General features: G+C 36.1%; 1 protein-coding gene across 1 annotated transcript; it reads right to left on the reverse strand.

The window, feature by feature from the left end:
- On the reverse strand, positions 1 to 26,941 carry LOC103968896 (uncharacterized). The gene is made up of 8 exons (XM_009382248.3): positions 26,509 to 26,941; positions 4,324 to 4,357; positions 3,809 to 4,042; positions 3,066 to 3,155; positions 811 to 876; positions 645 to 736; positions 358 to 405; positions 1 to 270 (listed from the first exon to the last, which is right to left on the reverse strand). The coding sequence occupies exons 1-8, from the start codon at positions 26,931 to 26,933 to the stop codon at positions 153 to 155; spliced, it is 1,107 nt and encodes a 368-aa protein (XP_009380523.2). The 5' UTR covers positions 26,934 to 26,941; the 3' UTR covers positions 1 to 152.
- Between the last annotated feature and the right edge of the window lie 1,016 nt (positions 26,942 to 27,957).

The following is a 27,957-nucleotide window of genomic DNA, read 5'->3' on the forward strand; positions in this document are numbered from 1 at the left end:
TGGTGTCAAAGAAGAGAGCATCTCGAATCATGTGGTTCGCATCAGCTTCATTAGGCATAGTTTTCCATGCTCGTAAATTGTAATCTACATGTGCTACAATGAAGCTGAACTTTCGTTACAGCGAGACCTTAGCTTAGTATCTGAGAAACTCACTAATCTGTCCTTACATAAGCATTTGGAAAAAATTTAGGGAAAAATGAGTGCTTGGCTCTCACAATCAACCAATACAATCCGTAACAAGGAAAATGTATCAGTGCCATGCACAAGTACCTGCAGTGTGGATGTGTATAAGCTATCACAATTAATTAATTTGCACAAAATGGAGAATCAATCATATTTAGTGAAATAAAAGTTTACCAAAGAGGTGCCCATGGAGAATCGAGCTCCAGAAAAGGGTAAGGCCACCTGGACAAAGCATCAGGTAAAGATGGTCGGTCATATAAAAGCCACATGAATATTAATAGCCTAAAATTGAAATAATAATAATAATAATAACATTTGAAGATATTTTGAAGGCCTAATATTTTCTACAAGTAACACATAAGGCCTGCCATCATCCAACAATTAGGTAATAGAAAATCGAGTACTACTAAGGTACCGACAGTAAAACCACATCAATCAATGTTGAAGTAGGATATCCTCACCAAGTAAAACCACAAGCATGCAGAATCCACTGGACAATCGCATAGATACAGCTCCAGAGAACAAAATATGCCATTCGAAACCATGGAAATTTCTGAAAAGGAATGTAATTTAGACTCGCATGCATGTGAAAACAGAGTAACTAGCACATGATTGACTTACACATACCAGGTTATTGAGAAAAGTATCAACCAGAAGAAACACAGCATTCAGAGTATGCATGCAGCCCATTATCTGCAAAAGTCATGTCATAGTTTTTAGACGATAAAAAGGGTACGAGCTTAAATAAAATTAAAATATCACAAAGTCACTTTGTAGATTTGTCATAATAAATCCAGATGTCCTTCCAATGTAATAATACTGTTCAAATTTCAAAAAGTACAAGAGGTTCTTGATTTATGGTAAGATAGTCTTCAAAGCCAAATATTTACTATTTTCAAATACAAACACTTTTAAGTATAAATTCCAAAATAAAAAAAATGTAACAAGATAGTCTTTACCCTATCGAGATCAAATCATAAACACTTGTATGTTATATGAAAGCTTGTATGATGCCACAAACGATACGATGTATTTAACAATACGCACCAAATCAGATCATTCACTTTATGCAAAACACAAACAAAAAGAAAATTATGACAAGTTGAAGTAAATTTCCGGTGGTTCTAAAAGCTCGTGATGCTCTACAAACTTTTTGAATATTTGAAACATTGCCTACAGGGCAGGCAAATGTAGATCTAAAAATAGGAAGCATTGTTAGATATGTGAATAAAAAGGGCTCACAATAAACAGATGAACAATTTCATAGAATTTCCAATTTTGAAAGGACTTGAGTGAGCAAGGAAACTTGGACCATAAAAGCTCATATGAATAGAATATTAGTGCCATCCTAACAATAGCGTAATATCACATGAAGACTAAAATATCCTGGAACAAGGATGATAGTGGATTGGGTTCTCTTGGGTGGCTGAGCCTTCTGACTTGGCTTAATCCAGATTCAAGTAAGGGTTTATGTTCTCAGATAGATAGTCAGTCAGTTTCAGGTGTCCTACCTCCTATTCTTCCTCCTGTGGATCTATTTAACCCACTTACATGACATGATTTGTCATGCAATGTTGGTTAATTAATGTAAAGAAATGGTCATATATGTCACATGAAAAGAAACCAGCGAGGATAGTCCACACTGCATAACAAGGAAACTAATCGATTTCATGTAGAACCTAGAAGAATTATGGCAAATGTGAAATCAATAAAAGCAGGCAAGGATTCCCAATTCGGGAAGAATGTAACCAGCAACACGATATTATTTGATGAGTTCTACATGCGTATAGAACACAGTCTCCAAGCCAACTTTTGTGAAACAAAAACCAAGATTCAAATCCAGGAATATTATGTATGTGAAAAGTGGTAATACTTCCTAGCAATGTAATTGCTAGTAATCTTAAAAAGTGTTTGTAGATCAAAAATTCCATTAGTTCAATAAGAGCCAAATTGAAAAGACAAGTGCTTAAAATGGGATACAGCATAAATGGCTTGTCAGGTGCCTTGGGAGAAGAAGGCTGACATCCTAGTCTTTTGATTTCTTTGTAGTTGCACTTGGTAAATGGCATCCACAAAGAGACATACATGACACTGGACAACTATCGACAAAAATCAAAGATGGTATACCAAAAGATGAAAGGAAGACGACTAGTGAACTAAATAGATGCAAGAATTTATGAAAATAATGATTACCTTGTTAGAGCGATACAATAACTATCTATCTTTAGTAGAACATTTTTATTATGTTTCTTATGCCATCATTTTTCTGCATTTTTTTACAGCATTTCCATTATATGTATGATTAACTGTGTGGGTGCAGTAGAAGAGTGAGCTTGTGGTTTTCCTTCAACCATCACTCATGTCATAAAATAGTTCAAAGAATGAATGAAGACAAATAATCTGAAGTTCTTATATAACAAACATATAAACTGGCAATAAATTATAGCATATGTTGAATAAAAGCATGAAACATAGGATAAATGCCATACCGAAACCATAAGATGATGTAATATTCCACGCAACGACAGGTAAATCTAGTGTGCACCAAACTTGTGAAAGCAGAGAGGATTTTGATTGAATCTTTCCAACTTGGGGAAGAAAATGAGAAAAATGCAAATAACATGATCTCTCTTAAATGGTTAAGTTAACCGATAATGTAAGTAGGAAGGGAAACTTTAGTCTGTAGAATCAATCCAAATCAAACGTAAATAATACAGAGACCAATTTACATTCCAATTTTCTTTAAAAAAAAAATAGAAAATAGTAATAAGTAAATTGATTCTTGAACTCATAATTAGACAGAACAAGTATAAAGAGAGATTCGTGTCATCGAATTTTTTGCCCCCATGCAATGCAAGTTCAGTTCAGTTCAGGATACTCACAGCATTTAGCTCAAAATGTGCGGTGGACAAAAATGGTACTATGAGAACCCAAAAGATGACATCCGTCAACACTACCGCACCTGCACTGGTCTGTCAATTGAGAATGGTAACCATAAGTTTTATATATTTGACTGAAAATAGTACGATTGCAGAGGCTGGGGAAAAAGAACTATTTTGGAAGGTTATTCAAATCTTAAATCGATTACAAATCTGAAAAAGCTACAAAAAATCTGAAGTGGAAAAGCTATACAACTCCTGTGATACTAGTAATGAGGTTAATAAGCATATACTTCTGGTTAGAGCAAATAATTAGACACGTAAAGTAAAATGCCCTTTTATTAATTTTACTATAATCTTGGATCCACCCTTGAGAAACAGGCAGAGGCTAAAAGATGGAATGTCAGAAACACACAGCTGTTTACACTGCAAGTCTTCAGCAGTCCACCGTTGGTTACTCCTACTAGCAAGTGTTGACATAAGGTTATGAGTAACTTGGAATATTTGATTGACAATAAGACCCCCCCCCCCCCTACCTGACCGTGTATTGTATGCCTCATGCTACCGTTTCTTCGTGATAGAACAGAAAGAGTTGATACGAGGAAAAAGCAGATCATGAAAGAGTCTGATGAATGCTTACAAGTAACTTGGAATATTTGACACTAAGATTCATGAAAGAGACTGAACATCTCATGCTTCTGGTTTGAAGTGATAAAATAAAAACATGTTATGAGATACTAACTAACCTGATAGACAAGTTGCATGCAATAAACCCAAAATCCAGCTCCTTCATCGTCAGCTTCCTGTTCATGATAGCTCTGCAGTCTTACTGCACTCATGTTATTGTTGGTTCTCAAAGGTAAAGTCACAGGACGGTTCTGGTGACCATCAGCATTAAATAATCTGTCGGCCTCCTCGTCTGGTGTGATATATCTCTTTGAGTAAAGCCAGCAGCCATGAGCAGATATGACAGTTCCGATCTACAGCAGGCAGGAACAACACCAGAAATCATTCTAACCTATTTCGGTTTCCTTTGCACCATAAAACGATTCGATTAGTATGACTTTTTCTTTATTCTTTTTGGGTTAGTTTTCTTTTGTGTGTTTGGGAGGAGGGGGTGGATACAGAAGATACAAAAATTAACTACCTAAGCTGTCTAGAGAGTAAAATGAAAACTCTCAAAGTAAAAGGAAGGAAGAAGAAGACAATGTCAGAACAAATTTGTAATTGGTTTAAAATATGCAACGGTCGAGGAACATACCGCGAAATAGATGATGACTAATGCAAATGTCCACCTGCAGATTATTCATCCAGGAAAAATCAACTGAAAATTTATTTATTTTTTTAACATAAATAAACTGCTTTTTTCTTAGACAAAATAAAGAGGCATATAACTAACAGATTAGCTGAACATAAGAGGACATCAGTAATTAAGATTAGATGATGAATGGATGCAATCGAATGCAGCTCCTTCCTTTCACACATGCATAATAATTTGAAATGCAGATGCCTGTGGTTTCTAAAACCTTAGAAACAAAAAAAGGACAAGGAGAAATGTGATAATGAAAAGAGGTAACACTAATGACAGTTGGAAGTTAAACTCTTTGGATACTCTCTTTTGGTATCCAACTTCTACTCTATTCTAGTTGGTGTTCTCTTCAGACTGCATCCTAGAACCACCACATCTGCCGGGCTCTCTGTTACATGGCTACTACTTGTTGGCACTTCACCTCTTGTGTAAATAAGCATCTTCCCTGTGTCTGCAATGCCCAGTTACAGGTCACTTTTCTCTCCTAAGGGACTCCTTAGTCGACATCCAAAAGCAACAACCGACAGGATATCAAAGTCACTGAAATGTAGGGTTCAAGAAAAGGGCAATGCACAAAAGTCAGTCATTTAACAAAATTATTCTCAGAAACCAGATGGACCTAATTCAAGCTGTTCATTTCGTTGTACTCCCAAATTTTTTTTATATATTATTATATTAGCATAGGCCATAAATTCTTTATTATTTTGTTTGACTATTCACTTTTCTAAAGGTGTCATTGTACTGCAAATCAACTTCTAAATACTCATTTGCTACTACCTACCTAACACTTATTATCAACAAAACTAGACCTAAATCTAAATTGCTAGTTTCCATCTGCTTGCTCCTGGTTTGAAACATCAAAACATGATCGGAGTTCTTCACCTACTGTCAAATTTCTGGTGTAGCAGTAAACTACTTTTACCATCTCAAGAGCTTAGTAATAATCCACATCATAATTTCAATTTTCGTAGCTGACATCTGTTCATTTCCAGCAAAAGAACAAATCATTTGTCACTCATCTCACAATGAACTGTCCAACCGAATCCAAAAAAATGGAGAAAGAACAGATCGGTTCAAACAATATAAAGAAATGAAGCATGCATTCATGGTAACAAGGCTTTGGTTTTAGGAAGCCTCACTGAGTGTAAAAGCAGAACGCCCTGAACCCACGAAAGAGAACCAGTTGGAACAGCAGCCACTTCGAAGGAATCAACCTCCAAATTGGATGTTGATTCCTTCGAGAAATTATACATATATAGTTATTTAATCCTTAGTCAACTAGGACTAGTATTTCTAACAAAAAAAATATAAATAATAATCTTTCATTTGTTACATCAAACGACTCCTATTATAATTAGAAAAAAATTAAATAAAAAAATAAATATTAATATCAAATCACTAAAATTAAGGAATCCAAACATTTTTCACTCCTCCAAAACAGCCTTGTCATTAATGTTGAGCAACAATAAATTTTAAAAATTTCTCCCCTAATGTTTTGTAAGACTCCTAAGTGACATCTTCAATTAGTAAGTTGACTCAATGAACATGTATCTTAGTGATAAAATATCTATGACGCATCACATCACATCGATCAAGTATGACTTAAAGCAAAATTTGAACCTCACTGATAGAAGAAATATATGACAAATAATATTGCATAACATCATTCTCACCTAACATCTTTTTAAGACAAGAAACATGAAAAACTAGATGTACGTAGAGCTTGCTGATAAGTCCAAGCGATAAGCAACTGATCCAATACGTTCCAACACCTTATAAGGCCCAAAGAATCAAGGAGATAATTTCATAAAAGATTGAATCTTTATATAAGTTTACTTGTAAGACTAAAGTTGAAGAAAAACTTAATTTCCCGTTGCAAACTCTCACTTACTACGATGCTTATCAGCTTGCTACTTCATTCTAGCTTATGAGACTATGAGATTATCTCTTAGATATTAAATAATCTTATCCCTATTAAGTAATTTCTTATTCACTTGATCAATCTTAGAAGAACCTAGCATGTATTTTGTAATCATCGAAGGGGGTCGATCATAAACCGCTTCAAAAGGAGTCATTTTAGTAGAGGAGCGATAAGTGATATTATACCATCATTCTGGCCAAGGCAATCATTTCATCCACTCTTTTGTATCACTAGCAAAGCATATGAGATAGTTTTCTAGACATCTATTCATCACTTCAATTTGTCCATCTATTTACGATTTCTAGACATCTATTCACTACTTTAATCTGCTCATCTGTTTGCGAGTGATAAGCAGTTTAGAAGTCATTTTTATGTACAAGAATTTGGTGATAACTAGACTATAAATCCAATTTAGTGAAAACTTGTGCACCTCTCAATTTATTAAGTAACTTATCCACTACTAGAATAAGATACTTGTCTTTCATTATAATATTATTTTATTGAGTACTCAATAATTTACATACATTCACCAAGAATCATCTTTCTTCCTTGCTAATAAGATTAGAGATAAGTATGGACTAACACTAGCACTTATGGCTCCTGCCTCAAGCATCTTATTAATATTTTTTTCTATCTCTGTCTTTTGGAATTGTCAATATCAATAGAGTCGAATATTAGTTAGTCCCAAGCATAAAGGAATCCAGTGATCATATGATTGAAGAGGTGGAACTCCTTCTAGTTTTGTAAAGGCATCTATAAATTCTCTAAGCAATGATTGAATATTTTCATCTTGTTCAAGTACTATAGCTTCCTCTTCAATGCTCTATAATTATACCAAAAATCTATAGTGTGCCTTTCAAAGAACCTTCTCTATTCTATGGCTAGTAATAATTGTAACTTTACTGTCATGCTTTCCCTTTAGGGTCATTTACTTTTCATTGATAAAAAAATTCATAATTAATCTAATTTTTTTTTAAGAAATATTACTTAGAGTCAATAGCCACTCAATTCTAAGTATAACCTCATAGTCCTCCAATGCTAATAAGAAAAAATCGATGAGCAACTCTTGGTCTTGCATAACAAGCTTCATTTTGGAACACTTACTATCATAAGTTAAAATTTGCCGATCAGCAACCTTCACCTCAAACTTATCATAATGTTTAATATGATAGGCTAATCATGTAGCTGATAGAAGATCCTGATTTAATTAATCATGATAGAGGTAATATCAGATTTGAATAACTGATTTGATTATGATTTGAGTGATTGATTGAGAAAATTTTCTTCCTCAAAACCTATATAAATACTCATTTTTTAATGAATAAAAATAATCTCTTTCATAGTATATTTCTCAATTCAATATGGTATCAATGCATATCTTGCCTTGAGCGAGCCTTCCCCTTCTTGTTGTCTAACGATAATAATCTCTCCTTTCTCTGTTATTAGTTTTCTCTCTTCCTCGGTGATCCCTTTGCTCACCAGCAATTTCTCTATCGATCGTCCTACCATCACTACAACAACAATGGCTCACCTCTACATCGAACGCTTGCCTTGTTACTACCATCGATCTGATAAAAATTAAACGAAGAATATAGAAAGATAGAAGTTGTAGAAGAAACTATGAAATGTATAAGATTTAATTGTTTAGTTCATTTTGATAGTGAGCTCTTGATAGCTATTTATACACACTCAGCAGGGAGGTTATACACATTCAGCATGGAGGATTTTTCTCAACTGCTTAGAGATTTCCTCAACTGCCTTGAGGAAATCTTATCTACTTATCATGCCCCCCGAAGATTGAGCTTCCATCAAGGATGCCGATCTTGGACCGATGAGATGAAAAAAGTTTACGGGCGAGAGGCTTTATGAGTGAGTCTGCTAGTTGATCAGCTGTATGTACGTGAGAAACACGGAGTTGATGTCTGACAACTTGATCTCGCACGAAGTGGAAGTCAATGGCTATGTGTTTCATGCGGGAATGGAACACTGGATTAGCACATAAGTAGGTAGCTCCAATATTATCACAATATATTGTAGGAATAACTGTGGAGTTGACGTTGAGTTCCTTGAGCAGATTTGTGACCCAATTAAGTTCAGCAGCGGTGGTGGTGATGGCACGATATTCAGCTTCAGTTGTAGATCGTGCAACCGTCTTTTGTTTTTTTGAACTCCAACTGATTGGAGTAGCTCCAAGGAAAACAATGTATCCGGACGTAGAAGTTCTATCATCAAAGTTCCCTGCCCAATCAGCATCAGCAAAAGCATGGAGATGGAGTGAAGTATTTTTGCAAAGAAAAATGCCATGATTAAGAGTCCCTTTAAGATACCGTAAAATTTGTTTGACTGCAGACCAATGCGTAGTAGATGGTCGATGCATGAATTGCGATAATTTATTGACGGCAAATGAAATATCTGGACGGGTGAGAGCCAAGTACTGTAAAGAGCCAAGGACTTGTCGATATTGAGTCGAATCTATAGTAGGACTTCCATCACATAATTTAAGTGATTCATTGGTAGAGCCTAGAGCAAGCTCTCTTCTCGCTGCCGACTCATCACTGTTGCTTCTCCAACTCCGACGGCAAAAGAAAAGGCTTTCTACTACTGCTTTTCCGTCGTCCTTGCAACTATTCCTCGGTCAGCGACCTTTCCTCCTCGTTCCCACATCTCACTCGAGCGAGAAGTGCTGCTGCCGCCATCCTTACCGCCACAGCCATCACTGCCTTCCTGCGGTAATAGGAATGATTGCAGTTTTTACAGCTTCTATCTGCAGCCGCTTCCCTCTGCCGTAGCAATTTCTCTACAACTGTAACTACTACAGATTTTTTTTTTCTTTCTTTTCACCTAATCGCTGCAGATTTCTTGCTCATCGCTGCAGCCTCCTCTGTAGTGCATCGCTGCAGCCTTCTCTGTAGTGCATCGTTGCAGCCTCCTCTGCAGTCCATCGCTGCAGCCTCCTCTGCACTATCGTTGCAGCCTCCTTTGCAGTGCATCGATCTACTTTTCTCCTCCTCCATCCCTCCTATATCTTTACATCTTTTGTAAAGATCACTTAAACCACCACAAAATATCTGGGATGTCTTCATTTTCCTCTTCCGATATTCCTGTCCCTATTTCTGCAGGGACTCTAAGCACTTCTCAAGTCTTATCACCATCAATGCTGCAGCACTTATTTCCTTCAAATTATCCAAAGGCGGCAACTACGCATCTTGGCGGGCACAACTTTCTAATCTTCTATTTGGCTATGATCGACTAGGTTACGTTGATGGCTCTCTCCAGTGTCCACCTGAAATGATCAACATCCCAGATGAACCCAGTCCAGTGCCAAATCCAGCCCATAAACTATGGTTACGTCAAGATCGCCTCATCCTCCAAGCTATTCAAGCTTCCGTTGCTAGATCCATTGCCCCGCTGATATCCTCATGTACGACTGCTGCAGAAGTATGGTGCAAGTTACAAACAACTTTGGCAAATCGCTCACGTACTCGTATGCTCGGACTTCTCTCCAATCTGATGAAAACGAAACAAGAGGGAAGTACTATTGCTGATTATCTACAACATATCAAAGTTATCATCGATGATTTAGCTTTGATAGGTCATTCTCTCAGTGATGAAGAAGTCCTAATCCATACCCTCAATGGCCTAGGAGGCGAGTACAAAGAACTGACAGCAGCACTTCGGGCACGCGACTCACCAATATCATTCGAAGAACTTTATGATAAGTTGATCGACTATGAGACATACTTGAAGCATGATGATAGGTTGCCCGGACCACCTATTACAGCTCAGGTCAATCAAAAATCCAAGAGGAAGGCAACCAGTACAATAAGCACGTCAACAACGATTTGGCTAAGTTGCCTCCTAGCCCTATGGGGCCCAGATCAAACCCCCCTTATCCATATCAAGGTGGTAACTTTCAGCCATCGCATCCTGACTTCACAAGCCACCAACGAGTCGTTTGCCAACTATATGATAAAGTCGGATGCTCAGCGACAGTCTGTCGGTCTCGCCCTAGACTCTCTGCTCTATCACAGTGGCCTCAGGCGAATTTCATGGCTACTCCAACTCCTACCCAACCCAATTGGATTGTGGACTCGAGTGCCTCTCATCACATCACTTCTGATCTTCAAAACTTGTCCATCCACAATAATTATGACGGAAATGAAGATATCATCATTGGTGACGGTAAAAGAATTCCTATTATTCATTCTGGTTCCTCAACGCTTAGTTCATTTACCACAACTTTTACACTCGATGATGTTTTGTGTGCACCTAACATTAAAAGAAACCTTATTTCTGTTTCTTAATTCTGTAAACAAAATAATACCTCAATTGAATTCTTCCCTAACTTTTTTCTTGTTAAGGATTTGAGCACGGGGGCATCCTTGGTCCAGGGCCAGAACAAAGACAACATTTATGAGTGGCCATCCGCTTCGCAAATTACCCTTCCTACTGCTCACTCTTCAATCGTAGCTCCAGTTAATGTATGGCATCGTCGTCTTGGTCATCCCTCCCCTTTTATCTAGCAAAAATTACTTTCTCGTTATTCTCTGCCTTTTGGGACAACCTCCATTTCTTGCTCTGATACCATGATAAAAATTAAACGAAGAATATAGAAAGATAGAAGTTGTAGAAGAAACTATGAAATGTATAAGATGTAATTGTCTAGTTCATTTTGATAGTGAGCTCTTGATAGCTATTTATACACACTCAGCAGGGAGGTTATACACATGATAAAAATTAAACGAAGAATATAGAAAGATAGAAGTTGTAGAAGAAACTATGAAATGTATAAGATGTAATTGTCTAGTTCATTTTGATAGTGAGCTCTTGATAGCTATTTATACACACTCAGCAGGGAGGTTATACACATTCAGCATGGAGGATTTTTCTCAACTGCTTAGAGATTTCCTCAACTGCCTTGAGGAAATCTTATCTACTTATCACGATCTACATCAATAATGCCCACCCGTCGATCGATTTCCTCATATATCATCGGTGATAGCAAGATAGCAAAACTTCTAGTTGACAGTCTTTCTTAAATTATAGCATCTTGCTCAGTAGAAGTAGTCTACCATAATGGTGTTGATTTCCTCTAGGTAGCCTCCTCTACTCGGTGATAGACTCTACTCATAACATTGTTGATCTGATCAACGAACTTCAAACCGATGGACCTTAAGCCTAGCAATGAACACTAGCAGGATCAGTAACTGGGTCGGGATCATGAATCGCCAACACTCCTGCCCGATATACACCATCCACCCCGAGCCGTCCTCTTTGTAATGGCACCAGAGGTGGACGAAGGTGTTTTCACAAAGGACCTAATAATCCTTCTTCATTCACTACCTCGAGCATTGTCACCAACAAGCTCACCTTTGACTACCATCCCCACGTCTTCCTCACCAGTGGATTGTAGGAGGCGAACACCATTGAGAAGAAATAGGAGGTGAGCGCCCCCTTCCTCTTCACTACAGTTGCCCATCACAAACTTCCATATTTCATATTGCTACCTCTTCTTCCTTAGGTGGCTGCTCTCTACCGTCATTGATCTTCCTCACTAGTAGACTTCAAGCAAGCCGAGTGTCCGCCTCTTCTCCCTTGATATGACTTAGTGCAGCCAATAGCCTCCTTATACTCCCTACGTTGACGGTTTTCTCTGCTATGGCCTGCTCTGATAGCCTCCTTCCACTCCTTGCGCCCACCACCAGCCCTGTCCTATTGATACTCCTTTCGCAACCTCCTCTCGTGGGCCAACTTGGTGCTACTACTGGCATTCTTCTCTTGGCCCTCTCAGCCTCGGATGTGCACATCGTTGTCAACTCCAATAACCCTTTAGAAATCAAGCTGACGGACTTCAACTAAATCACTACATCCACTTATAAGTTTCATCCACCAGATTGGTGTATATTTTCAACATGTCCTCATCTATATTTGATGCTCCAATTATTGTTCATATAGGAAATAATAATTCTTCTTAATATACAAGACTTATATCCATCAATGTTGCAACTCTAATCTCTTTCAAATTATCCAAAGGCGATAACTATGCATCTGGGCAAGCATAATTCTCCAATCTCCTTTTTGTACAAGATCTATTAGGCTACATTGACAGCTCTTTCAATTGTCCACTAGAAAAGATCCAAATAATAGGAGAACCTAACCCAATAATAAATCTCGATCATAAATTATGGATATGATAGGATCATCTTATTTTATAAGTAATTCATGCCTTAGTTGCTGGCTCCGTAGCACTACTAATATCTTTATGCTATTAGGAATAGAGTCAGCACTAAGAAGGGGGGGTGAATTAGTGCAGCAGTAAAAATTATGTCGGTTTAAAAAATCTTCGTACGATAAAATCTGATTTCGACAAAAACCGTTTCGGAAAGATCTTTAAATTGAAAGCATATGGAAGTGTAGTTGATATAAAGTAAGGAAATCAGTTTACAGTTAAGATAAATGGTAAAATAGAAATGTAAACCGATTTATAGTAGTTCGGTCGTCCTGACCTACATCCACTCCTCCGATTCCTCTTCCGTCGAGGCCATCGGCATCCACTATCGATCTTCCTTTAATAGGCGAAGATCAACCTCCTTCTTACACCCCTCTTCTTCTTTTACCGGGTTTAGGAGACAACCCTTACAAGCACTCACTCCTCTCTCAAACTATTCTTACACTTAGACTAGAAGAGGAGGATTCTCATAAGAGATTACAACAGCGTTTTTCCCTCTTTAAATTCTTTGTGCTTGTGTTTGTTAACCAGGGATGAGAGAAGTCTTTATAGGCCTTAAGTTGATTCAAACTTGGATCTTAAAAATATCTCATCCCAGGTTTCCTGTGTTCGGGCGGTACCACCGCTAGTGTCAGTCTAACACTGACATTGCATTGGGTGGTACCACCGGGTACCACCTAGTCTAGCGGTACCAACGCTTGACACTGGGCGGTACCACCACCCAGACTGGTGGTACCACGACCTGCAGTCTCTCGGAGGCTGTGTCTAGGCGGTACCACTGCCTAACACAGTCTCGAAAAGTGTGCCACGACGGTGCCACTTCTTGGGTCACTGTTTGGGCCTCTCATTGGGCCCAACACAATCCTTATATGGGTCCAACTAGCCCATAATTGGGTTGGTCCAATTTCAAACCCAATTACATGCTAACTACAAAATCTAAGACATACTTAAGCTAAACAAGTCCGTAAGTCTTGTTTCTTCCGGCGAGCTTTCGGTGATCTTCCAGCGAACTTCTGACGATCTCTCGGCAATGTTCCAGCGGACTCTTGGCAAGCTCCTAGACTTCAGGACGATCTTCTTGGCGAGTTCCGATGAGCTTCACTGGCAAGCTCCAAGAATTCTCGGCTGGTTCCGATAGAACTTCCGACGAACTCTCGAACTCCCAACGAAATCGTGTCCTTGACTCCAGGTCTTCATTTTACTTTATGCCTTACTATCGTAGTTAATCCTACACATGTAAAAACATACTTCGATCTAGATAATTAATACTAAGCATGAATCATGTTGTCTGACATGTCATTGGTCCTTCGACGCTTCGTCCGATTCTTCGACACATCGTCCTTTCTTACGGCCTATTACCCAATCGACCAGTTGACTCCGCAACTCCGATATCCTTAGCGTAATATCCGCTCTTCTTGGACTAATGACCAAATCTATGGCCCGAAGCCTTCTGTCGATACGTCGACCGATCCTCCAGCTCGACGTCCAATCTTCTGATATGTTCCTCCGACCCAACATGATTCTTCCTGCTTTAATTGTCTCATCCTGATCGAAACATGCTGCATCACTAAAAATGCATACCAAATCATAAACACTTATCAATTGGTTTTATCATCAAAATTCGAGATTCAACAATCTCCCCCTTTTTGATAATGACAACCAATTGATGATGGAGTTAACCTTAACTCCCGGAGTTTAAACAAACTCCCCCTATCAATATGCCATATTGATAGAAAACTCTTGGATTCAAAAATCCAAGCAAACATGTCACGATTAAAATCATGCATAACATCAACATACTTCTCCCCTTTTGTCATCAACAAAAAGGAAAAGTGTAACTTTCATTTGTTTGAGATATAAGTTCAATACATTGCATCATAATTCTCCAGTTTTATCATCATGCAAGCTAGCAAATTTTTTTTAAAATTTTAGAATATGCAAGCTAGCAAATTTTTTTTAAAATTTTAGAACAAGCAAGCTAGCTATTTTTGTCTCTTTTGTAATGTGCAAGTTGCAAGTTTTGCTTCTTGAGATAGGCAAGCTAATGATGTTCAAAATAGCAAGCTCTTTCTTCTCTTTTGAGAAGTGCCATTTTTGCTTCCTTTGCATAGTGCAAGCTAGTAAAATTTTATATTATTTTACAATATGCAAGCTAGCAATTTGGCAAGTGTTACATTTCTTTGAAGTACGAAGGCTAGCAAATTTTTTAAAAAATAATGCAAGATAACAAGCTAGCAAGATACAATGTTTTACATGAAGCAAACTACATGAAGTACGTTTGCATCTTCTCTTTAGATATGCAAGCAAGCAAGTAAGTTTTTGCATCTTCTTGACATGTCCAAGCTAGCTAGTAAGCTAGCTATCTACCCCTTTGTCATTGTCAAAAAGAAGGGAAGAATACAATTTTGTATCTTTTTTTCCCTTTACAACAATTTTCAATGCATAACAAGGGTAAAACAATAAAGATGAAAAATCAAGTCATGAATGTCAAAATCATAGTATTGCATGCATTTGTATCATCACATGAAGAATATCAAAAAGAACTTGGTGATGAGATATACTTCATGAATACAAGGAATTTTACATAATAAAATTCAAGTCATAAACCTTAAAAGATATCAAGTAGCATATCATGGTTTATTAGAATAAATCTTCTTTTTGATGAATAGAAAAAAGAATAGTAGGAGAATAAGATCTCAATTCATGCATATCAATAGATATGATTCACTTTGACAAATCTCATTTTTAGTAAATAACAAAAAGAAACATAGGAGTTCAAAAATAAGATCTTGATTCATAGAAAAATTTCAAGTATCAATATCGAGAATTCAAGATCATGATATAGATGAAGATATTCTTATAGCAAAAAGATGTCATAAGAAAACACATAAATGATCTCGATTCATGTATAATATCTCTCAATTCATTATGAATCATAAAAATTATAATTTCGAAAAATCATGATTCATTTAGAACATCTCCTCTTAAGAAAATACCAAGTAGAATCATAGGAGAATGATTAAAAAAAATCTTGATTCATAATAAATCTTAATTTGTAAATGTCAAGGAATCGAGATCATGATTTGGATAAAAAAAATTATTCAAATTTAAATCATCAAATCATCAAAATCACTTTCATAGTTCAAGAGATTCAAAATAATATAAAGATATATTTCAATCTCTTATTCAAAACTCGATAAGATAGAGATGTTTCATTTTAAGTTGTTACCTTTGTCCTTTTATGCCAAATGAAAATATATATCATCGTTTAAAATGAAAGTGCAAGATTTATTATGACAAAGATCAATAAGCCACTTTTATTATGGTAAAAATCGATAATCCATAAATCACAAGATTCATCATGCATAATTTCGAATTATAAAACCATTAAACATGATTTCAAATCAATATGCTTAAGTGTTTGTATGAAAACTATCCATTTTGTTTAAAACAAAAAAAGCAACATTTCATCATGAATAACTTCAAAGTCTCATGCATAATTTAAATATAAAATCATCAAGCATAATACTTACGGTAAAAATCACAAAGATCATCATGCATCATTTCTATATAAACTCATTAAGCATGATATCAAATCATCATTACATTATTTCATCAAGCATGATTTCATAAGGTATTTTTAATCAAAATCATTTTATTTTTTTTATCATAAAATATGATTATTTTTAAAATCACTAGAAAGGTAAGTATGATCCCATAATTTTTTATATTTTCATTATATTATTAAATATGTAATTTTTAAGAAATAATTAAACTAAATTAAAAAAAAATAACTCATGAAAAAATATTATATAATTTCGAAATAAATTAAGGGAATTTTGATTACCTTATCGTCGAAAGCCGTTAAGGCGTAGTTTGCCACCTCGCCTTTGTTGATTTTCTCCTCATCTTTGGATGAGCTTGATTCGTCCAAGATTGCTTCCTTCTTCTTGTGTTCATAACAGTAGTTGCATTCTTTTTGTTCTTTAATTTTTGTTTCATTAACTTTTTAAATTTAATGAGTAGTTCAAGTTCACCATTGAGCTTATGCTCGAGTGGTCTTCAATTGTTCTAAGCTCGAAATCCTTCATATTCTTTAGAAGGTGGTTCTCATGTTCGTCAAGTGCCACATTAGTCATTTCATAGGTCATCAAAGACTCAATTAGTTCTTCAAGTGGTAGATTGTTTAGGTTTTTAGCCTCTTGTATTGTGGTTACTTTCGGATCCCAACTCTTATTAAGAAAACGTAAAATTTTATTTACAAGTTCAAAATTTGAAAAACTTCTACTAAGTGCTTTTAAACCATTGATGACATCCGTAAAATGGGTGTACATATCAACAATGGTTTCACTTGGTTTCATTTGAAAAAGTTCAAAATTATGCATTAAAAAGTTGATTTTCAAATCTTTAACTTTGCTAGTGCTTTCATGTGTGATTTCAAGAGTGTGCCAAATATCAAAAGTCATTTCGCATATAGAAATTTGATTAAACTCAGTTTTATCTAAGGCGCAAAATAGAGTATTCATAGCTCTAGCATTTAAAGAAAAAGTCTTCTTCTCCAGATCATTCCAATGGTTCATTGGAAGAGAAGACCTTTGAAATCCAATTTCAACAATATTCCATAAATCAAGATTCAAGAAAAGTAAGAAAACTCTCATTCGAGTTTTCCAATAAGTGTAGTCCGTCCCATTGAATAAGGGAGGACGAATAAGAGAGTGACCCTCTTAAAAGCCGAAAAGAGCCATTTCTCGTTAGGTGTTAAACCAAATGAGAAAAATAGGCTCTGATACTAATTGTTAGGAATAGAGTCGGTGAATTAGTGCAACGGTAAAAATTACGTCGGTTTGAAAAACCTTCGTACGATAAAATTCGATTTCGATGAAAACCATTTCGAAAAGATCTTTAAATTGAAAGCATACAGAAGTGTAGTTGATATAAAGCAAGGAAGGCAGTTTATAGTTAAGATAAATAGCAAAACAGAAATGCAAACTGATTTATAGTGGTTCGGTCGTCATGACCTACATCCACTCCTCTTATTCCTCTTCTATCGAGGCCATCAGCATCCATTATCAATCTTCCTTTAATAGGAGAAGATCAACCTCCTTCTTACAACCCTCTTCTCCTTTTACCGGGTTTAGGAGATAACCCTTACAAGCACTCACTCCTCTCTCAAACTATTCTTACACTTAGACTAGAAGAGGAGGATTCTCACAAGAGATTACAATAGCATTTTTCCCTCTTTAAATTCTCTATGTTTGTGTTTATTAACTAGGGATGAGAGAGGTATTTATAGGCCTCAAGTTGATTCAAACTTGGAGCCTAAAAATATCTCATCCAGGGTTTCCTAAGTCCGGGCGATACCACCGCCACTGTCAGTCTGATACTAACACTGCACTGGGCGGTAGCACCGCCCAGTCTGGCGCCAGACTGGTGGTAACATGGCCTGCAGCCTCTCGAAGGCTGTGTCTGGGCAATACCACCGCCCAGACCGGCGGTACCACCGCTTGACATAGTCTCGAAGATTGTGCCATGACGATGTCACTTCTTGGGTCACTATTTGGGCCTCTTATCGGGCCCAACATAATCCTTGCATAGGCCCAACTGGCCCATAATTGGGTTGGCCCAATTCCAAACCTAATTACATGCTAACTACGAAATCTAAGATATACTTAAGCTAAACAAGTTCGTAAGTCTTGGTTTCTTCCGGTGAGCTTTCGGCGAACTTCCGATGATCTCTCGGTAATGTTCCAACGGACTCCCGGCAAGCTCCTGGACTTCATAATGATCTTCTTGGCAAGTTCTGATGAGCTTCTCTAGCAAGCTTCGAGACTTCTCAGCTGGTTTCGATAAAACTTTTGACGAATGTCCGGAGTTCCGACGAACTCTTGAACTCCCAACGAAATCGCGTCCTTGACTTCGAGACTTCATTTTTCTTTATGCCTTACTATCGTAGTTAATCCTACACATGTAAAAATATACTTCAATCTAGACAATTAATACTACGTATGAATCATATTGTCTGGCATGTCATTGGTCCCTCGACGCTTCGTTCAATATTCTTGGCACAATATCCGCTCTTCTTGGCCCGATGCCCGAATCCATAGCCCGAAGCCTTTTATCGATACGTCGACCAATCCTCTGGCTCGATCTTCAATCTTCTGACATGTTCCTCTAGCCCAACATAATTCTTCTTACTTTAATTGTCTCATCCTAATCGAAGTATCCTACGTCACTAAAAACGTAGACCAAATAACACTTGTCAATTGGTTTCATCATCAACATCCGAGATTCAACACGTGCAACATTATAGTAGAAGTATGGTCAAAGTTATAAACCACCCTCGCCAATTGCTTTCATACTCGCATGCTAACTCTCTTATCTATCTTGATTAAAACAACACCAAAGGGAAGTATTATTGCTATATGCAAAATATAAAAGTTATTATAGATGACTTGGCTTTAATAAGTCATCCTTTGAGTGATAAAAAAATCATTGTTCATACTTTTAATAGCCTAGGAAACGAATATAAGGAACTAGCAATAGCAATTCGGGCTTGAGATTCACTTATGTTATTTAAAAAACTATATGACAAGTTGACTAATCATGAAATATATCTGAAAAGAGAATAGAAAATGACAAGAACAACTATTATGGTTCAATTCAATTAAAAATCTAAAAGAAAGTGCAATCAAAGTAACCAGAATTTCAATAAAGAACCAAATAAGATGCTTTTTGAACACGAGTAACACATAGAGTTGTCATCCTCTATTACACTATCAACCTTTCAATCATAGTGGCAGCTTCAATCTAAATAACTCAGGAAATAACTTACATTATAATTATCAGTAGCTCTAGCATCCTAATAATAATAATCAATAAAAAGTCATTTTCTAGCTCTATGGAAAAATTGGACACGTAGTAAAAGTCTATTAGTCTCGACCTAAGCCTACTGCTACATCCAATTAGTCTTAACCAAACATCATGACTATTCGGATTACTCATCTAAATAATTGGATTGTTGACTCTGGTGCTTCTCATCATATTATTATCTTATTTACAGAATTTATCTATTCACAACAACTATAGAGGTAATAAAGATATCATCATTGGTGATAGTAATGAAATCCCTATTACTCACACTGGTTCCACAACACTTAGTTCAAACACTAACACCTTTACACTCTATTATGTCTTGTGTGCACCTTACATTAAAAGGAACCTTATTTATATTTCTCAATTCTGCAAACAAAATAACACCTCTATTGAGTCTTTTTCTAACTCATTTCTTATAAAGGATTTGAGCACGGGGGCATTCTTGGTTCGGAGTCATCTATGAGTGACCGTTAACTTCACAAATCACCTAGCCAACCGCTCTTACCTTAATTGCTGCTCTAATTGATGTATGACATCATCGCCTTGGTCATCCATTATCCTTCATTCAACAATAGTGACTTTCTCGTTACTTTCTTTCAATTTTCAAATCAAGTAGAAATGTAACTCATTGTAATGCTTACCTTAGAAATAAAAGTTATAGACTACCTTTTAAAATGTCTTCCATATCCTGTCCTAAACTATTTGAAATTATCTATACCAATGTCTAGGACCTTACTCCAACCACTTCTTTTGACAATTCCATATTTTATGTTATTTTCGTAGACTACTTTACTAAGTATATATGATTATACTATCTCAAACATAAATCTAAATTCTCTATAATTTTTATCTACCTTAAAAAGTTGATTGAGAATTTCTTTCGGTCTACTATTAAAATAGTATACTCCGATAGAGGAGGTGAATACTAAGCTCTAAAAACCTACCTCTTATTTTATGGTATATAATATCTCAAGTCACCACCATATACTCCTTATTATCAAATGAAAACATTGACATATAGTTAAATTGGTTTCACTTTTTTACACCAAACCTCTATGCCACCAACCTTTTAGTCGGTACCTTTCAAACTATAGTACACCTTAATAATCGCATGCTCACTCAATCCTACAATACTAGTCACTATTTAAAAAACTATTTCATAAAATATCAAATCTTCAAAAAAATTTAAAGTATTTGATTGTTTATGTTATCTCTAGCTACGCTCCTATGCTTCACCTAAGTTAATACTAAGATCCATCTTTATAGGGTATTATCTCGAACATAATGCTTTCTGATGGTATGATCCTCAAACTAAAAAATTCTTTATATCATATCATGTTATATTTATCGAGTCTACTTTTCTCTTCCAAAACCATGGGCATTCAGCAATACGAGTCACTCCAATAACCATTCATCACTAGATTTATATGAATACATCTTAGACCCTCTCAAATAAACCTCTCACCATACTAACCAGTACTTCTTGACAAATTCACCCTATAATTCCTGATGAAGCAACCCCCTCAGTACCACAAATGATATCTTTGTCCTCTTCTTGACCAAGTGACACTGAAGTGTATTAGCCTGATCAAATACGTATTAATGACCCTCCACCAATTCCTATACTTATAACATAACCTAATAATACTATCGCACTTGGATATCATATAACAATATGCTCCAAAAATAATATTTTAAAACCATGTTAAATCCTTGACCTCTATGCTACTAGAACCTATTGAACCCATAATCATCACCCAAGCTCAAAAATCTTCACATTAGTATAAAGCCATGTGTGAAGAATATGATGTCCTATTTCATAATATCACATGGACCCTTGTACCATTTTATCACATATAAAAAATCATCGAGTATAAGTGGATCTTTCAAATTAAGCGAAACTCAAATAAATCTGTTACCAGATACAAAGCATATCTAGTGGCTAGACTTGTCTTGAATTTGACTATACAAAAGGTTGGCATATACAATAATAGGATGTTAATAGTGCATTTTTATAGGAGACCCTAACTAAAGATATCTTTATACGGCAACCTCTTGACTTCATCAACCCTTAATATACAAGCTATGTTTTTAAACTACAAAAAGCTATTTATAGACTTTGGCAAACTCCAATAGCTTGTTATACTGAACTTAACTCATTTTTTGCATCAATTGTCTTCATCAACTTCAAGTCTGATATCTTGTTATTTCTATGATAATAAAAAGGAAGTACCGGTGAATGTAGATGATATTATCGTTACAAACAATAATCTTATGGAGATCAAGGAATTCCTCAAGCAATTAGCTGCTTGATTCTCTATCAAGGATCTATGAACTTTAAGCTACTTTCTAGGAGTATAAGCAACATTCACATCTTTTGAATTCTTCTTATCTCAAACGAAGTATATTGAAGATCTACTATCAAAGACAAACATACAAAATGCCAAAGAAGTTGCTACTCTACTCTCTACTACTGAATCACTCAAATTATATGATAGCAACCCTACTATGGATCTCATATAGTACCGATATATACTTAGCTCCTCATAATACTTATCTCTCACATGTCTAAATATCTCATTTGTAGTCAATAAATTATCTTAATTCATGCATCGTCCCTTCACTATGCATTGGTCTATAATAAAACGAGTCTTGCAGTATCTAAAAGAGACTCTAAATCATAGACTTTTCCTTTTTAAATATTCATCACTTCATCTTCATACCTTCATCGATGTTGATTGGGCAAGTAACATTGTTGATAGAATATCTACGTTAGCCTATATTATCTTCTTTGGAATAAATCCAATAAGTTAGATTTCCAAGAAATAAAAAATAATTACAAGGTCCACTATTGAAGTTGAATACTAAGCCATTGTCACCACTGCTATAGAACTTAATTGGATCACTAACTTGTTGAATCTCGAATTTTGATGATGAAATCAATTAGTAAATTAATGATCTAATCCATGTGTTGAGATAAGTGATGCAGGACTAACTACGATCGTGAAAAAGTCAAAACAATTAAAGGAGAATCGAATGTTGGGCTAGAGTCAATGATCGAGCATCGAGCCGAATGAATCAGGGGATACACCAAAGGATCAGATGTTGCAATGAAAGCTCACCGGAAGTTCACCAAAAGCTCATCGGAAGATTGCTGGGAGCTCGTTGGAAGTTCATTGAGAGTTTGGTTAAATAATTGACATGTCAGAAAACTTAGATTGTATGTATCATAATTGTTCTACCCTTAACTATCGCAGTTAGGACTTTAATTTGAGTTAGTTTTAGAAGAAATTCTATTAACTTAATTAAGGGGCCAACTAGGCCAAAACAGGACTGAATTGGACTGGTTTGATGGCCCATTCAGCCACTTGGAGCGATATGGTGGCACTGCCCAAACTAGGTGGTGGAATCGCTTGAGGCTTGGCCTCCCAAGTGATCTAGGCGATAGTATCACCGGCCATTAATGCTTGCTGGCAATGTTACTTGCCAAGCAAGCAATGGTACCGCCAGAGCCCAATCTCCGAGGCTTTATCAAGCAGTAGTACTGCCAGACTAGGCGGTGGTACCACCTAGTGTCAATGTTAGTACCCAGGAAACTCGAGATGAGATACTTTTTTGCTCCATTTTTTAATCCATTGGGGCCTATAAATACCCCACTCTTTTTTCCATGAAAAAGTACGAAAGTATAAACAAAAGTCTTGAGATTTTGGGTTCTAAAAGTGTTAAGTGTCCTCCTCCTCCTTCTGTAGCTTTGTGATCATTCTAAGAGAGGTGTTAAGCTTATAAAGATTGTCTCCTAAACCTGTAAAAAGAAGAAAGAGTTGTAAGAGGGTAGTTAGTCTTCGCCCATTGAAGGAAGACCGTTAGTGGATGTCGGTGGCCTTAACAAAGGAGGAATCGGGAGTGGATGTACGTCACGATGACCGAACCACTATAAAATTAGTGTGCCTTCTCTTCTTTGCTATTTACCTACTTTGCGACTACTTTACATCTTCATCTCTCTCCTACGAACATCTTTAAGCTTAAACATCTTTTCGATACTATTTTATCGTATGAATTTTCATGATCAATGTAGTTCTCCAAAAGCACTAATTTGCCCCCTCCTCCACCCCCCCCTCTTGGTGCTGACTTGATCCTAACACAACCTGCTATAGAAACTTGACATCAACTCCAAATTCACTTATATAATATAATGTTATAATATCAATGCCACCTACCTATATACCAATTCAGTATTCCATTCATGCGTGAAACATATTGTCATCGACTTTCACTTCGTTGAAGATTAAGTTATCAAACATCAACTACGTGTTTCTTATGTATATACTACTGATCAACTAATAGACTCCCTCACAAAGCCTCTCCCTCATAAAACATTTCAATTACATCGAATCAAAATTGACATCCTTGATAAAAGCTTAATTTTGCATGGCCATGATAGAAGACCCTAATTTAATTAATCATGATAGATGCAATATTAGATTTGAATAATTAATTTAATTATGATTTGAGTGATTGATTAAGGAAAATCTATTCCTCAAAACATGTATAAATACTCTATCTCTTTAGTAAATAAAAATCATCTCTTTTATAGTATATTCCTTAATTCAATAATAGCAATCTTGTTATCCATAAAATTGTTGATGCTATCGGTATCAATCAAAATAATAATAGATTGATGCTTCAAAAAGTCTTCTACTTTCATAGTTTGAGGAGTAGAATAGTTAACTAATGCATGAATAGTATATGTGATAAGTTTAATAATCTCATTATTATCAGTACGTTTATGATCAGATTCTATAGCCTCAATCTCTGATTTCTTCTCAATCGATTCAATCATCAAAAAAATTTTCTTACTTACAACAATGTTCTCTAATCCACTTTTCATCACAATACCAAGACAAACCCTTTACTAATATTTCTTTGAGTTTCTCTAGTTTAATCTTCTAGTATTATGATTCTAATTATGAATGGTTGAAGTAGTTGACTTGTTGATCACTTATTTATTAACACTCCTAGATTGATGATTCTTTATGTTAATTTTTTCTTTATGCAATCTTGTAAAAGAAATTACAACGGTTATAGTGCAAGATAGTGAGCCTTAACTTCACAACGAATGTCTGAATTAAGACATTCAATGAATGTTCTCACCAATTACCTTTTAGATCAATCTTTAGTCTAATTTGATAATCATTTAAATCGACTTTGATACTCCAACACAGTAGAAGTTTAGCAAATCTTGATAAGCTACCCATCAACATTCTCATATTAGGATGGTCTAAACCGAACAAGAAGCCCTTTCTTAAATTGTTCCCATAAGAGAATCCCATTACAGGTTTCGTACTAATTATACCATTGAATAGTATCTCCATCTAGTTGGATTGAAGCTATTTTTACTTTAGAATCTTATGAAGTTTTATGAAAGTAAAAAAAATTCTCTGTTCTAGAAATCCAATTAGTTGGATCTCTATCTTCCCATATAGGAAATTCTACTTTCATGGAAGGGTAGTCATTATTATGCTATTGATAGTCTCTTCTTGTGACTTCAGATCGATCTAATTGTTTACTGGCAAAACCCAAACTTTCATCTTGCTGATTTCGCTAAAACTCCCAAGCAAACTCTTTTTGAAATTATTAAGAGTTTATTGTAGTCTGCTCTTAATTTTTATTTCTAAGGTGAAGTTGTTGGCGACGTAGGTGTCAAAGACCTATGATGTCATTAAAGAGGAGATTGAGGGAAGGTTAAGAAAACCCATAATCGACGGTGATCAGGGAGTTGTCCAACAGACTTAAAGATGATAGCGAGGACCTTGCTTTGAAGCAACTGGGCTCTTTCAAGGCTCTGATACTAGATAATAATACCTTAAGGCTTTATTCATAAAAAGAGACAGAGATTTAAAAGAATTAATCTCTTTTCGATTGCTTTAAAGGATCAACCTCCAAATTGACCAAAGACTCTAAGTTATATTTATTACTCGAGAAAAATAGTTAAAGACATTATATATATATATATATATATATATATATATATATATATATATATATATATATAAAGTTGTTTAATCCTTAATCAATTAGGACTAGAATTTCTAACAAATAAATAAATAAAACAGGCAATCCCTAATTTACTATATCAAGGGTCTTCTACCATAATTAAAAAAAATAAATAAATAATAAAAATTAATATTAATTTCTTAAAATTTAGGAGTTCTAAAATTAAGAAATCCTAGATGATGATGATGATGATGATGATCCCTCTCCGTAGCTACACCTCCGCCCACCCTCTCCCTCTCCATAGCTACACCTCCGCCCACCACCTCTCGAGCCTCGCGATCCAAGGTGATCTTCAAGCCCTCAAGAATTAGTATAAAAACGATTAAAACTAAGGAAGACAGTGATCGCAAGCCATTTGAGAGGTTCTGGAAGGGGTATTCTCCGGGATTGGACACATCCTTTATTACAACTAACCGCTCGATTCAAACAGCAGTTGTTTTGCATCCCATCGGACGGTCTTTGGAGACTAATGGACATGTAAGTCCTGACCCACTTTGCTCATGCAGTATGTAGACTGGAATGACGAGATTGTCCATAACCTTCATCATATTGCCATGTCAATTTTGCACTTCAAATGTTCAGTTGTATTTAAGCTCCACAAATTATCTAAAGTGGAAGAATGCTTCTCATGAAACCCTTCACATATTCTTTTTTTTCTTGGTTCAAAATCATACGACCAATCCCACTTACTATTGATGCAGTTTATTGGAGTGAATCAAGTATTGATACTTTGGATGATGAATGATAAAACTTGGGAGTTGTGCTTGGAATATAACGGTTCCACTAAAGAGTGCAACATCCAATACTTGCTGCAGCTGAATTGGAATGTCATCTCCATGCTTTATGAATGCTTAAGCAACAGGATTTGCTTTACTTATTATTATATCACTAAGATGTGATAAGATTAGATGTGTCTTGCAGTTCTAAAAGTCATGGTTTTTAAGACTTCCAACTAACCTTAGCAAATAATATAGGATGAATGTATGGCCAACTACATAAAACATTAACAGATTTAAAGCTCTTCATTATGAACGCATTCATACGTTAAACGATTACGTACTCGGTGTAGTACACGAGGATGCTGGAGTCGTAGGTGGCGATGTCCCATGACTGGACGGCGGCCATGGTGGCCATGGAGACCAATCTGAGGACGAGTAGGAAAGCAGGGTGGACGACTCTCCAGCAGCTCATCCAGAGCTGCTCGTAGCTCACATGGCGCCTCTCGGGGAGCTCGGCCTCGCCGTCCGCTACGACGACGATCAGTAGACTCTCGTACTCGGATCGGTCGTTGACCCCTCGACGGCCGCCGCCTTCGCTCCGCCTGATCATACACAGGGACGCCCAGATGGCCCCGACGACGATGGCCAGGCAAGCAGAGTCGTACCAGCGTATCACCAGCGCCATTGCTGGTTGCAGATACAAGGAAGGGCGGCGAGATCTTCTTCTAAGGCCAAGGTTTGGTTGCCAAAGGAAAGGTTGGAGCATGAGTTCTCACTCAATGAGGAAGCTGGTAGTTTTGACCGTGTGGTGACTGCAACACGTTTCTTCGTTCCTAGTTTACTATATATACATATATATACATATCTATGTAAATATATATATACATATATAATCGCATGGATCTAAAGGATCTTCTTCAATAATACACTATTATTCTTCTGACATTACAGAAGTGTGACCGCTAGGGGCAAAAGGGAATTCAAAAGATGAACCATTTAAACTTTATTTGAACCCAAATATCCGAACATTTCCAGTTTGATATGACCAAACTCACCATTACAAGTCTACTTGTCACCGTGTCGGACTCGTTGACTGACTGATACTATAAATAAGAATAAAAATGAATAAAACTGGTCTCATCTACCACAGAGAATATAAAGAATCAAAGTTGCAAGGAGTACATGATTAAATCGAAAGTTTTTTATTCAACCTGTCAGTGGTGTGGAGTCTTTCTCCCATTCTTATTAAGCTATCACTCCGGCCACGTGGTTTGTTATGATTGTTTGATCAACCCATAAGTATCTGTCTTACCTGTACTAGGGACCGTCCGATGCGTCTGATTGCAAGCTTCAATTTTAATTCTTTCGTTATGTAGGCTTCATTAAGTCCGTAAGTCCACCTCAAGTAAATTGTAGTTGAAGGGTGCAGTTGGTACATTGAGTTAATTGTATCAATTCGACCGGATATGTAATTTGTTGTAACGGAGAGATTTCATTGGATAGAAATTGAAACTGATGCTGAAGTGCCAACGAAGAACCTTAACAACAAAGAGAATTCTCTTTGGAGATTTAACAAAACTGTAGACACACGCTTTTTATTTTGAAATAATTAACTGTTTATAAATTTTCAGGAAGGGTGATAAATAATTTTAATTCATATTGATTGAAGAATAAAAGAATCAATGTCTTAAGTCGGTTGTATAAGACATTCAAGTAACATATATTTTCTTTTGAGATAATAAAAGCTCTTCCTAGACTTTGAAGAGAAAAGTTTCTTTAAATATTATTTT

Source organism: Musa acuminata, chromosome BXJ1-2, assembly GCF_036884655.1.
Source record: "Musa acuminata AAA Group cultivar baxijiao chromosome BXJ1-2, Cavendish_Baxijiao_AAA, whole genome shotgun sequence".
Lineage (NCBI taxonomy): Eukaryota > Viridiplantae > Streptophyta > Magnoliopsida > Zingiberales > Musaceae > Musa > Musa acuminata.

Coding starts and splice junctions, on each gene's coding strand:
- LOC103968896 (XM_009382248.3), bottom strand. CDS start 26,933: ATGCTCCAACCTTTCCTTTGGCAACCAAACCTTGGCCTTAGAAGAAGA. Junction 406..644: donor CATGCTTGTGGTTTTACTTG/GTGAGGATATCC, acceptor TGCTTTGTCCAG/GTGGCCTTACCCTTTTCTGG. Junction 271..357: donor TCTCCATGGGCACCTCTTTG/GTAAACTTTTAT, acceptor TCCACACTGCAG/GTACTTGTGCATGGCACTGA.